The sequence below is a fragment of the Oncorhynchus kisutch genome, linkage group LG7, assembly GCF_002021735.2.
Source record: "Oncorhynchus kisutch isolate 150728-3 linkage group LG7, Okis_V2, whole genome shotgun sequence".
Taxonomy (NCBI): Eukaryota; Metazoa; Chordata; class Actinopteri; order Salmoniformes; family Salmonidae; genus Oncorhynchus; species Oncorhynchus kisutch.
Window position 1 is genome coordinate 52677277 of NC_034180.2, and position 14967 is coordinate 52692243.

The 14967-nt window shown below is 43.8% G+C and overlaps 1 protein-coding gene across 4 annotated transcripts in view; it reads left to right on the plus strand.

Annotated features, from left to right (window-relative positions):
• The first annotated feature begins 639 nt into the window (after positions 1-639).
• Positions 640-14967, plus strand: part of pacs2 (phosphofurin acidic cluster sorting protein 2) — a 105588-nt gene continuing 91260 nt past the window's right edge. For 2 of the 4 annotated variants that reach the window (XM_031829323.1, XM_031829320.1), the window contains exon 1: positions 640-1233. In XM_031829323.1, coding sequence (XP_031685183.1) covers positions 1118-1233 — 116 coding nt within the window. In that variant the 5' untranslated portion in view covers positions 640-1117. The remainder of the gene's footprint in view (positions 1234-14967) is intronic. The other 2 variants (XM_031829318.1, XM_031829319.1) reach the window with 2 other exon arrangements.

Below are 14967 nucleotides of genomic sequence, written 5' to 3' on the forward strand. Positions count from 1 at the left end.
ACGGAATGGTATCAAAAACACACGAAACATATGGAAACCACATATTATGACTCTGTTTCATTGATTCCATTCCAGCCGTTACAATGAGCCTGTCCTCCTATAACTCCCCCCACTAGCCTCCATTGGTGTATAGTAAGTGTGTATTTTTGGTTGTTGTTGTTGCATTTCTGAAATGATTTTGATGTGATATGAAAGTAGAGGGTAACGAGATTGAGAATCGATTCATCTTTAGATGGACTATTTCGTTGTTTTGGCTTCCAGAGCCATTTCGCCCTTTAAACAGAACACGGAAGGAAGGTCCTTCGACAAAAAAAACGTAACGTTGAGACTCCTTTAGTCCGATATTGGTCGAAGTTACCCGAAGCAAACTTGTAACGATGTAATGGAGAAACGAAAAAAACAAACATCTGTGCGACAGTCTCAATTATGTTAATATATGTAGAGACAATCTTTAACGATACATTTTTTTACACATTTCAATGGGCTGATGTTAATGCAGGAAATATGTGCACTAATCTAAGGAGCGGCAAAAAACAACAACATTTTTTGAGAAGATGCACCTGCAGACCGCGCCTAGTCGGTTGCTTGGAGACGAGTGAAGATGTAACATATTTTTGTAGTAACTCCACTTGTTTCAGAGGTCTTCGAGCTAGATAACAATACATCTATTCATATACATTATAAATGATACATTTTCTTGACATATTTTTGCCTGTAGGTTGGGATGAATCGCACGGTTCAAGGACATTGCTTGCATGCCACTTCGCCAGCCTGTGCCCCTGATCTGAATGAAGGCTGCGTCCATGGCCAGCAATGACGTTATTTCCTGGGGGGTGGCAGTGGGAGCAAAGTACTGCAGTTCTAGGGAACAGTGTATGCAAGTCTGACATGTGAGCATTTGGTCCGGAACAACCTGCTGCACTAATTCCACATTGTACGAATTTAATCTCATGAAGAACTGTTTTTTGTTTTTTTTGTGTGTGTGTGTATGTGTGTGTTTTTAAAAATATTTTTACCATCGCACTTCAAGACAAATTCATTTTTAAAATTCAGATAGGTATATATTTTTTGTACCGCCTCGGTTCGTGTGGACGTTCAGGCAGATTCATAACGAACCATGGCGGAGAGAAGTGGCCGGTTGAGCTTCGGTGGCGGGGCGCTCAACAGACCGGTGCCAATGAACCTGTTCGCCACATGGGAAATAGATGGATCGTCCCCGAGTTGTATCCCGAGGTAAGTCGTGTTCCTTGTCTTGTCCCCCCCACAGTATCTATACTTTGATATACTTGATAGTGCTAAGACAAGCAGGCAGTTTGTTCTGATGAACGATACAGCCGCTGAGCTGCAGTGATGGTTATATTGTCGCATCAGAAGAACAACCAGCCCCATTGCATTGACCGTGTGACTAAATGTTAGACAATTACTATCCTATTCAATTGGACGTTTCTTCCTAAGTTAAATGACTAGCTAGCTAACAACTGCTGTAGGTCTACTCTCTCTCTGCCAAAGTTTAGGCATAGCTAAACTAGCCAGTAGCCTTGTCCCAGGACCAATGAGTTTCAAACAGAGATGGATGCCACCCATCCAATTGATTTTGAAGGTTTGGACTCCCTCATCTCTCTAACGTCCCATCATATGGCTAGCATTTCCAGGAACATGAGAGTTGGCTATTCTTCACCACTTATGGTTGTTGTCATGCCAAACATGAAAACATATTCTGAAGAGGAAATCAAATGTTATTTAGGGTAGAGGGAAGCCTGGATGGGGAAACCAGCCTGACTGATGGCTGCCTGTTTCCTCCAGACTAGGGGTGGTAGCTCACTGCAGTGCCAAGGCAACACAGACCACCAGCCAGGCTAGGGGTGGTAGCTCACTGCAGTGCCAAGGCAACACAGACCACCAGCCAGGCTAGGGGTGGTAGGTCACTGCAGTGCCAAGGCAACACAGACCACCAGCCAGGCTAGGGGTGAGAGCCCACTGGAGGGCCAAGGCAACACAGACCACCAGCCAGGTTAGGGGTGAGAGCCCACTGAAGGGTCAAGGCAACACAGACCACCAGCCAGGCTAGGGGTGGTAGCCCACTGGAGGGCCAAGGCAACACAGACCACCAGCCAGGCTAGGGGTGAGAGCCCACTGAAGGGTCAAGGCAACACAGACCACCAGCCAGGCTAGGGGTGGTAGCCCACTGAAGTGTCAAGGCAACACAGACCACCAGCCAGGCTAGGGGTGAGAGCCCACTGAAGGGCCAAGGCAACACAGACCTCTGAAACATAAAGCCAGTGTCACATGGTGTAATCTGGTGCTGCAACAAGGGAGAACATAATCAAGGGATTCTGATTTATTTCTTCAGGCACCTTATTGTGTCATATAGGCCTAGTCCAATGGCAGAACAGGAATAGAGGCCTAGTCCAATGGCAGAACAGGAATAGAGGCCTAGTCCAATGGTAGAACAGGAATAGAGGCCTAGTCCAATGGCAGAACAGGAATAGAGGCCTAGTCCAATGGCAGAACAGGAATAGAGGCCTAGTCCAATGGCAGAACAGGAATAGAGGCCTAGTCCAATGGCAGAACAGGAATAGAGGCCTATTCCAATGGCAGAACAGGAATAGAGGCCTAGTCCAATGGCAGAACAGGAATAGAGGCCTAGTCCAATGGTAGAACAGGAATAGAGGCCTAGCCCAATGGCAGAACAGGAATAGAGGCCTAGTCCAATGGCAGAACAGGAATAGAGGCCTAGTCCAATGGCAGAACAGGAATAGAGACCTAGTCCAATGGCAGAACAGGAATAGAGGCCTAGTCCAATGGCAGAACAGGAATAGAGGCCTAGTCCAATGGCAGAACAGGAATAGAGGCCTAGTCCAATGGCAGAACAGGAATAGAGGCCTAGCCCAATGGCAGAACAGGAATAGAGGCCTAGTCCAATGGCAGAACAGGAATAGAGGCCTAGTCCAATGGCAGAACAGGAATAGAGGCCTAGTCCAATGGCAGAACAGCAATAGAGGTCTAGTCCAATGGCAGAACAGGAATAGAGGCCTAGTCCAATGGCCGTACAGGAATAGAGGCCTAGTCCAATGGCCGTACAGGAATAGAGGCCTAGCCCAATGGCAGAACAGGAATAGAGGCCTAGTCCAATGGCAGAACAGGAATAGAGGCCTAGTCCAATGGCAGAACAGGAATAGAGGCCTAGTCCAATGGCAGAACAGGAATAGAGGCCTAGTCCAATGGCAGAACAGGAATAGAGGCCTAGTCCAATGGCAGAACAGGAATAGAGGCCAAGCCCAATGGCAGAACAGGAATATGGATTCCAATACTGAATCTAACAGAATGATTTAGCAGAAATCTCTTGAACGCTGATTGCATCCCAAATGGCACCCTAACTATTCCCCGACACACTACTTTTGACCAGATCTCTGGTGAACAGTGCGACACCGTAGGGAACAGGGCGCCATTTGGTTTGGCAACACACCCTCGACAGCTTGTTTCTCTGATGAAGCTGAATGACTTTCAGCAACACTCGGTCCTCTAGAAGCTGTTTGTATCATGTCATGGCTTTATCCAGGCAGGCCTGCACTGTCTGTCTCAGGGTAGGAGTGCTGATCTAGGGTCAGTTTTGTTTTTAGATCATAATAGAATAGAACACAGGGGATCTGATCCTAGATCAGAACTCCTACTCTGAGACATTTCATGAATACAGACACTTCAGTGTGTTCGTTTGCTTTACACGACATTATTCCCCCTGCGTGTGTCGAGGCTTGTATACTAGTAAACCCTTGGCATCATTTTCAGAGTTCATTCTTGAAAATCAGATAAAAAAAATTTTTTATACAGCCTTTGTAAAGTTGATCTCCTTTTGGTCTCTCTTCTCTGACTTCCCCCCCAATAACTTCTTCATGACAGTATCTTGGGGTCAATTGAGAGAAATTTCTGTATTGCACATGACTTCCATTGGACGTACATACTGTAGGCTAATCAATGAAATGTCATTGGTGTTCATTACATGGCTTTCTTTCTACCCGTTAAAGGTGAATATGCAGAAATCTCTCCACCATTTCCTGGTTGCTAAAATTATAATAGCTTGCCTATGTTCAGTTTATGTGTCAAAACAAGCAGTCATTGTGTTGAGAATCATTGCACCATCTAATCCGCTGTGGAAATATATTTTCCAAACCAGAAATATTGTATTTTCATCAGTTTTTGAAGCTGGTTTACAAAACCGAAAGGAAAAGATGCAAAAATTAATCTTAAGAATGGGAAGTATAGAAATAGCTCACGTAGAACAGATCTACGGCGTCGTAGACTGGCTTACGAGACAAATGGCAGATCTATAACTTACATTTCTATGTGAATTTTGTCCCCCCCCCCCGCATTTTGCATATTATATATTTTAAATTTGTATTTGTATTTTTCACTGATCTACAGCAACGTATTTTGTCGAAAGAGGAAGCTATAGGTAGTGTCGTTAGATTGCTTATCTGCAGTAGATTTATTCAAATACAGTTGCAGTTGACGCTTGATTTAGAGTTAGATTGACACACGTGGGACTGGTTCAGTGTGAATCGAACTGTCACTCAGTGTGTCTCTCTTGTCCTGTGGTGCATCAGTGTGACTTTGTATTGATTCCACCTCCCTTTTTATAGTTCACTCTCTGCACCTCAGCTTCTGCTCCTCTCTTCAAGCTAGGCTTCTGGTATCCAAATGGTATCCTGTTTCTTACACAGGGCTCGCTCTAGTCAAAAGTAGTGCACTATGGGCCCTGGTGAAAGGTGTGGAGAATAGGACACCATTTGGGACTCTGTCTAGCACGGCAGTGTCCCGTTTATATAAATGTATTTCAGTACCCTGACTCTATAGGCCTGTATTACAGTACCCTGACTCTATAGGCCTGTATTACAGTACCCTGACTCTATAGGCCTGTATTACAGTACCCTGACTCTATACGCCTGTATTACAGTACCCTGACTCTATACGCCTGTATTACAGTACCCTGACTCTATAGGCCTGTATTACAGTACCCTGACTCTATAGGCCTGTATTACAGTACCCTGACTCTATAGGCCGGTATTACAGTACCCTGACTCTATAGGCCTGTATTACAGTACCCTGACTCTATAGGCCTGTATTACATCACCCTGACTCTATAGGCCTGTATTATATCACCCTGACTCTATAGGCCTGTATTACAGTACCCTGACTCTATAGGCCTGTATTACAGTACCCTGACTCTATAGGCCTGTATTACAGTACCCTGACTCTATAGGCCTGTATTACATCACCCTGACTCTATAGGCCTGTATTATATCACCCTGACTCTATAGGCCTGTATTACAGTACCCTGATTCTATAGGCCTGTATTACAGTACCCTGACTCTATAGGCCTGTATTACAGTACCCTGACTCTATAGGCCTGTATTACATCACCCTGACTCTATAGGCCTGTATTACAGTACCCTGACTCTATAGGCCTGTATTACATCACCCTGATTCTATAGGCCTGTATTACAGTACCCTGACTCTATAGGCCTGTATTACAGTACCCTGACTCTATAGGCCTGTATTACAGTACCCTGACTCTATAGGCCTGTATTACAGTACCCTGATTCTATAGGCCTGTATTACAGTACCCTGACTCTATAGGCCTGTATTATATCACCCTGACTCTATAGGCCTGTATTACAGTACCCTGATTCTATAGGCCTGTATTACAGTACCCTGACTCTATAGGCCTGTATTACAGTACCCTGACTCTATAGGCCTGTATTACAGTACCCTGACTCTATAGGCCTGTATTACAGTACCCTGACTCTATAGGCCTGTATTACATCACCCTGACTCTATAGGCCTGTATTACAGTACCCTGACTCTATAGGCCTGTATTACATCACCCTGACTCTATAGGCCTGTATTACAGTACCCTGACTCTATAGGCCTGTATTACAGTACCCTGACTCTATAGGCCTGTATTACATCACCCTGACTCTATAGGCCTGTATTACAGTACCCTGACTCTATAGGCCTGTATTACAGTACCCTGACTCTATAGGCCTGTATTACAGTACCCTGACTCTATAGGCCTGTATTACATCACCCTGACTCTATAGGCCTGTATTACAGTACCCTGACTCTATAGGCCTGTATTACATCACCCTGATTCTATAGGCCTGTATTACAGTACCCTGACTCTATAGGCCTGTATTACAGTACCCTGACTCTATAGGCCTGTATTACATCACCCTGACTCTATAGGCCTGTATTACAGTACCCTGACTCTATAGGCCTGTATTACATCACCCTGACTCTATAGGCCTGTATAGTCATGTGACTTAATAATGGAAGAAAGATCTGAGGGACTTCCCTGCGTTCTGATGTTATTGTGTATTATTACATTAGTTTTATTTGATGACTTTATTATTTCATTCCAAGTCATCATCTCATCCTCTATAGAGCTGCTGCCTGTGCTGAATACCAACTATCAATCATGCAACTGCCCTCTCTTCCTCTCAGTCACTCATTCTTCACTCTTCTCTCCGTTGTTGTGTCTGCTCCACACAGATCTGCTCCACACAGATCGGACAAGTAGACACGCAATGGATTATGGTCATTGTAGTTCATTCCCTGCACTAAACTATACTGGAAAAACATTTATAAACGCAACAATTTTCAATGATTTTACTGAGTTTACAGTCCATATATGGAAAACAGTCAATTGAAATACATTAATTAGACCCTAATTTATGGATTTCACATGACTTGGGAGTACAGATATGCATCTGTTCACAGATACCTTAAAAACAGGTAGGGCCGTGGATAGGGCTGTTGCAGTGACCGTATTACTGCCACGTCGGCTGTCACGAGTCATGAAGGCAGTCAAATTCCACATGATCGTTTAGTGACAGTAATTAGGCTTCTCCGAGCTCTGATGCTGCTTGTGGTCATTAATAGCCAACCAAACTTGCTTAATTAACTGCCTGGCACTCAGCACTCTGACATCAATGCAAATGTAATTGAAAATCGAATCAAACACTTCATGAGAGCCGATGAGCTCATGTTGCTCAACATTTCTATCGGCTCTACAATTGTGGGAGAAAACAGAGTGATGGCCTCTATTAAAAAGAGGAGGATCCCATCAGCTTTCTATAGGCCAGGCATACTATATTTATTTCTCAACTTTCTTAATATGAAGCACATTGCTTATCTTTACAACAGGAGTATAGCCTACCTGGCTGGCATGAAAATGAACCAAGGGAAAAGCCTCGTCCATTTGCTATTTAAGTGCGTAGATGACATGTCTTTTTCCCCCTCTCCCTGTTTCCAGACAGGTGCATGATAATGGACCATTCTAAATCAAAACAAATGGCACACATATATTATTTAGTACATGTAAAGACAAGATTACATCAGGAATAGTTTGATGGCCGTCATTGTAAACAAGATTTGGTTCTGAATTTACTTGCCAAGTTAAATAAAATAAAAAGATAAGGTGACAATATTAGCCTATCACTTGTGAATGATTCCCAGCATAAGAAACATCTTTTTTATTTATTTTTTTGTGACTTTTTTGAATCATAGTCGCACACCTCATGTAGCCTAATCCCTAGGGCCTATGTGTTTTCATAAGGTTTGTATCACAACTAAAGTGGCCAAATAACTTCTTAAAATTGAGCACATTAATCTGCTTTACACGGGTGTAGAGCCTAACTAGCATGCATAAGCAGCGTGTGAGTTTCCAGTTTAAAAATGCATAAAAACGCACCTTCATAATAAAAGCGTTACCTGCATAATTGCATTTGCGGTCACTTTTGATAATGGTGTTTTCCACTAATGGAACATTTGTGCTTATAGACTAATGCCATGTGTTCATTGCTGTGCTTATAATGTGAAGAAATAGTCTAATAGTGTGTTCATTGCTGTGCTTATAATGTGAAGAAATAGCCTAATAGTGTATCAACGTTTTAAGCTAAATCTGTTCTGATCTGTTGCGTCAGCCACGTGGCATAATTTAACATTTGATTATTTTTTAAATGGGAGTGGTTGTATTACTTTGGGGATCTATCGCATCCCACAACTGTCTCAGACTATATTTGGAATATGTATTTCTCACACAGATTAGAATAGGTCAAATTTTGTACTATGGGGGAGAGTAGATTGACATAGGCTCGTGCTTTTGCTGTTCGTTAGGCCTACTCTTCTTGTTGGCTGACGAAATGTAAATGTGCACAGTTCTTCCAATATCTTTAATATGCACCTCGGAATTGGATAAGGACTCGCGCAGTTGACTCCCCGATGTGTCTGTCTTCACTTGTAGCCTGTGAGAAAGACCCGATCACATGATGGAGAGCCATGTGAGTGAGAGGTGCTTCGGACCACACAGCACTCCAGGCCAAGGGCAAACTGGCCACTGGCCACAAAAGGCATGGATTTTTTTTAGGGTGCATTTACAGCCACACAAAGGGGATGCCGCTGTGAAATTCGGGGCATTAATCAAGTGCTTGTCAAATTGTGAATGAGAGACTGATGAAGTGTGTACAGCCTGCACCAAAAAACAAAGCAGAGCTCATGCCTTTCAAGCTACTTTTTTATAATCTTCATTAGAGTCGCATCATGGAGCCTTACAATGTATTACAAATCAACACATACAGCCCAACGTTTGTAGAACAACTGAAGTTACAGTAATAACTCTAAATGAAGCATATAGGAGGACGGGTTTCTTTGTTAACTGCACAACACAGAATAGCCGTATGTTCTCACTCCCTCAAATCTTTTGGAGAAAATATCCTTTCTATTCTATTCAGCTTTGTTGAATTGTATTCTTCATGCTATAAAATAGTATAAAATTCTAAGCAAATCTTGTCTGCTAAATGAGCTAGCGTAGCCCACAGCCATTTGGCATAGTCAGATCAGGACCTAACATAAGGACAATTCAGAGTATGTTATTCTGTTCTTCTGAAATAGACTACATTTTCTTCGTATCATGTTTCTTTAGACCTGTCTAAAATAAATCATGGATTTATCGTGACGGTGTAGACTATATTACATGGATTTATTAGACTTAAAAAAAAACGTAGATGTTGAAAAGGTACACATCAGTGGCTTGTAGGCTAGGTGTGAATGTGACGGTCAATTACAGTGAGACTTCTAGTTATTTGCTTGACAATCACCGGCTGGTGAAATTTCGTGACCGCCACAGCACTAGACGTGGATCAGAAAACCAGTCAGTATCTGGCGTGACCATCAGTTGCCTCATGCAGCGCTGGATAGGAAGTTGCTGGATATTGGCGGGAACTGGAACACGCTGTCGTACACGTCGATCCAGAGCATCCTTTAACAGGCTCAAATGGGTGACATGTCTGGTGAGTATGCAGGCCATGGAAGAACTGGGACGTTTTCAGCTTCAAGGAATTGTCTACAGATCTTTGCGAAATGGGGCCGTGCAATATGATGCTGAAACATGAGGTGATGGCGGAGGATGAATATCACGACAATGAGACTCAGGCTCTCTTCATGGTGTCTCTGTGCATTCAAATTGCCATCGATAAAATGCAATTGTTTTCGTTGTCCATAGCTTATGCCTGCACATACCATAACCTCACCACCACCATGGGGCACTCTGTTCACAACGCTGACATCAGTAAACCGCTCGCCCACACGATGCCATACATGCGGTCTGCGGTTGTGAGTCCAATTGGACGTACTGCCAAATTCTTTAAAACGATGTTGGAGGCGGCTTATTGTAGAGAAATGATCATTCAATAATCTGGCAACATCTGGTGGACATTCCTGCAGTCAGCATGTCAATTGCATGCTCCCTCAACTTAAGACATCTTGAGGCATTGTTTTGTGACAAATCTGCACAGTTTAAAGTGGCCTTTTATTGTCACCCAGCACAAGGTACACCTGTGTAATCATCTTCTTTATATACCACACCTGTCAGGTGGTTGAATTAGCTTGGGAAAGGAGAAATGCTCACTAACGGGGATGTACTCAAATTTATGCTCAACATTTTGAGGGAAGGTTTTTGTGCATTTATGGAACATTTCTTGGGTCTTTTTTATTTCAGCTCATGAAACACGTGGGTGTATTTTCAGGCTTCATCATTGGTTTACTCCAAGTGATTCTTAGCCTATAGGCAACAGGAGAATGGCTGACAGGAACGGTCACTTCTACAACATCTGGCTGTCACCACTTTCCACTGACCTGGTCACTTAGTCAGAAGAGGCTTTCGTTCGTACACGACAGTGGATTGTTCTCCTCAGGCCCTTGATTCCTTGACATAAATATTGTTCTGTACTCCACTCTACTGCACAGCTGTATTTGTCTGCCTGATCAGTGTGTCTGTCTGAACAGTAGTGCTGTGCTGTCGTGAACCGTGTGTGTGTGTGTGTGTGCTATCAGTGTTGTGCTGTAGTGTACCCTTTGTGTGTGTGTGTGTGTGTGTGTGTGTGTGTGTGTGTGTGTGTGTGTGTGTGTGTTTGTTTATTTATTTATATTTAACCAGGCAACTCCGTTAAGAACAAATTCTTATTTACAATGATGGTCTAGGAACAGTGGGTTAACTGGTCTAGGAACAGTGGGTTAACTGGTCTAGGAACAGTGGGTTAGCTGCCTTGTTCAGGGGGCAGAATGACAGATTTGTACCATGTCAGCTCGGGGATTCGATCTAGCAACCTTTCGGTTACTGGCCCAATGCTCTAACTGTGTGTGTGTGTGTGTGTGCACGCACGCTATCAGTGCTATGCTGTAGTGTACCCTGTGTGTGACCCCCCTGACACACAGAGCAGGGTGTGTGTTGAGACAGAGGAGGGGTTGAGTGGGCCCTTGAACAGCAGCAGCTGGCCCCAGTAGGCTGACTAACAGTCCTATTCTGTCCTGTGTGTTGGAGGTCTGAGAATGCTGAGATGTCACTTTACCCTCGTACCAAATGGCACCCCGTTCCCGATGTAGTGCGCTACCGTTGACTAAGGCCCTGTTTAAAAGTAGTGCACTAAATAGGGAATAAAAGGTGCCATTTGGGACGCTAGCCTCGGCGTCCCGGGTATCTGAACACTCAGCTCTTTGTCCCCTTTTCCCGCAGCTCCCTCGCACCGACCGCACCGCACAGGGAATGTAGAGTAGGACGAATGGCAGTCTGGTGGTGGCGCTGGCAGCAGTCGGCTAAATGGGTAGCATTGTTGATGTTGTGAATCCACACATCAACATGAAGGCAAACCAGACCATAGATATCCTGTAATTCATTGTTTTATTGAACAATGTGTGCTAGACATGGTGTAGTATCCCCAAGATGAGGAAGATGCTAGAACTAACTACTATAATACTATGTATATCGAACTACTATAATACTATGTGAAGTATATCTAACTACTATGATACTATGTGAAGTATATCTAACTACTATGATACTATGTGAAGGATTACTAGACCGTAGAGATGGATGATGTCATGGTTTAGTACATCTAACTACTATAATACTATGTATATCTAACTACTATGATACTATGTATATCTAACTACTATAATACTATGTATATCTAACTACTATAATACTATGTATATCTAACTACTATAATACTATGTATATCTAACTACTATAATACTATGTATATCTAACTACTATAATACTATGTATATCTAACTACTATAATACTATGTATATCTAACTACTATAATACTATGTATATCTAACTACTATCATACTATGTGAAGTATATCTAACTACTATGATACTATATATATCTAACTACTATAATACTATGTATATCTAACTACTATAATACTATGTATATCTAACTACTATAATACTATGTATATCTAACTACTATCATACTATGTGAAGTATATCTAACTACTATGATACTATATATATCTAACTACTATAATACTATGTATATCTAACTACTATAATACTATGTATATCTAACTACTATAATACTATGTATATCTAACTACTATAATACTATGTATATCTAACTACTATAATACTATGTGAAGTATATCTATGGGGGTGCCACAGGGTTCAATTCTCGGGCCGACTCTTTTCTCTGTGTATATCAATGATGTTGCTCTTGCTGCGGGCGATTCCCTGATCCACCTCTACGCAGACGACACCATTCTATATACTTTCGGCCCGTCTTTGGACACTGTGCTATCTAACCTCCAAACAAGCTTCAATGCCATACAACACTCCTTCCGTGGCCTCCAACTGCTCTTAAACGCTAGTAAAACCAAATGCATGCTTTTCAACCGGTCGCTGCCTGCACCTGCATGCCCGACTAGCATCACCACCCTGGATGGTTCCGACCTAGAATATGTGGACGTCTATAAGTACCTAGGTGTCTGGCTAGACTGCAAACTCTCCTTCCAGACTCATATCAAACATCTCCAATCGAAAATCAAATCAAGAGTCGGCTTTCTATTCCGCAACAAAGCCTCCTTCACTCAAGCCGCCAAGCTTACCCTAGTAAAACTGACTATCCTACCGATCCTCGACTTCGGCGATGTCATCTACAAAATGGCTTCCAACACTCTACTCAGCAAACTGGATGCAGTCTATCACAGTGCCATCCTACTTTAGACCAGAGCCCTATTCCATATGTAGTGCACTACTTTAGACGAGAGTCCTATTCCCTATATAGTACACTACTTTAGACCAGAGCCCTATTCCCTATATAGTGCACTACTTTAGACGAGTGCACTACTTTGGTCTGGTCTAAAGTAGTGCACTATATAGGGAGTAGGGTTCCATAGGGCCCTGGTCTAAAGTAGTGCACTATATAGGGAATAGGGCTCCCTTCGGAACGCAGGTGTCCTCCCGTCACCCCTCCTGATGTGCTGTGATACCCTCTCTCTCTGCAGGCCGATCAATCCTGCTTTCAGCTGACTCTACTAAGCGTCACTGCACAACGCCGCCACACCTTATTGGCTGCCTGCCTCGTCGCCACGCCTTATTGGCTGCCTGCCTCGTCGCCATGCCTTATTGGCTGCCTGCCTCGTCGCCACGCCTTATTGGCTGCCTGCCTCGTCGCCACGCCTTATTGGCTGCCTGCCTCGTCGCCACGCCTTATTGGCTGTCTGCCTCGTCGCCACGCCTTATTGGCTGCCTGCCTCGTCGCCACGCCTTATTGGCTGTCTGCCTCGTCGCCACGCCTTATTGGCTGTCTGCCTCGTCGCCAAGCCTTATTGGCTGCCTGCCTCGTCGCCACGCCTTATTGGCTGCCTGCCTCGTCGCCACGCCTTATTGGCTGTCTGCCTCGTCGCCACGCCTTATTGGCTGCCTGCCTCATCGCCACGCCTTATTGGCTGCCTGCCTCATCGCCACGCCTTATTGGCTGCCTGCCTCGTCGCCACGCCTTATTGACTGCCTGTCTCGTCGCCACGCCTTATTGGCTGCCTGCCTCGTCGCCACGCCTTATTGGCTGCCTGCCTCGTCGCCACGCCTTATTGGCTGCCTGCCTCGTCGCCACGCCTTATTGGCTGTCTGCCTTCGTTCCCATCTCCTCATTCATTCGTTCTTCTCATTTTAATTTTCACCTGTTACCTCTTCCTTTTGAAATACAATATTTCCTGTATTCAGTTTTTAAAATTATTTCTTGTTGTTGCCTTGTCACTATATTTAGAGTGTTGGACTAGTAACCGGAAGGTTGCAAGTTCAAATCGCCGAGCTGACAAGGTACAAATCTGTCGTTCTGCCCCAGAACAGGCAGTTAACCCACTGTTCCTAGGCCGTCATTGAAAATAAGAATTTGTTCTTAACTGACTTGCCTAGTTAAATAAAGGTTAAATAAATATCCAGTCTTTTAATATGCAACACAGTGTGTATTAATGCCTGTGTTCCATGTCCATTTATACAACACCGTCCACTGCGTTTTAATGTGTGTTCTCTGTACTGTTCTGCGTTTGGGTTTTCCAGTGGTTCCTTCCGCTCTAGTCCAATCACGAGTCAAAGCCAACATGGCAGCAGGCAGCAAACCCTGATAGAGCCAAGATGTACTTCTGCATTCCAAATGGGACTCTATTCCCTTTTTAATCAGGACCCTATGGGCCTACTGCATGATGTAGGGAATAGGATGCCATTTGAAGACGCACACATAAACTACCAGTATATCCACTATTGTTTATGTGCTGCCTCGAGACCTCACCACTCATATTATACTGGTAGTTTATGTGCTGCCTCGAGACCTCACCACTCATATTATACTGGTAGTTTATGTGCTGCCTCGAGACCTCACCACTCATATTATACTGGTAGTTTATGTGCTGCCTCGAGACCTCACCACTCATATTATACTGGTAGTTTATGTGCTGCCTCGAGACCTCACCACTCATATTATACTGGTAGTTTATGTGCAGCCTCGAGGCCTCACCACTCATATTATACTGGTAGTTTATATGCTGCCTCGAGACCTCACCACTCATATTATACTGGTAGTTTATGTGCTGCCTCGAGACCTCACCACTCATATTATACTGGTAGTTTATGTGCTGCCTCGAGACCTCACCACTCATATTATACTGGTAGTTTATGTGCTGCCTCGAGACCTCACCACTCATATTATACTGGTAGTTTATGTGCTGCCTCGAGACCTCACCACTCATATTATACTGGTAGTTTATGTGCAGCCTCGAGGCCTCACCACTCATATTATACTGGTAGTTTATGTGCTGCCTCGAGACCTCACCACTCATATTATACTGGTAGTTTATATGCTGCCTCGAGACCTCACCACTCATATTATACTGGTAGTTTATATGCTGCCTGGAGACCTCACCACTCATATTATACTGGTAGTTTATATGCTGCCTCGAGACCTCACCACTCATATTATACTGGTAGTTTATATGCTGCCTGGAGACCTCACCACTCATATTATACTGGTAGTTTATATGCTGCCTCGAGACCTCACCACTCATATTATACTGGTAGTTTATATGCTGCCTGGAGACCTCACCACTCATATTATACTGGTAGTTTATATG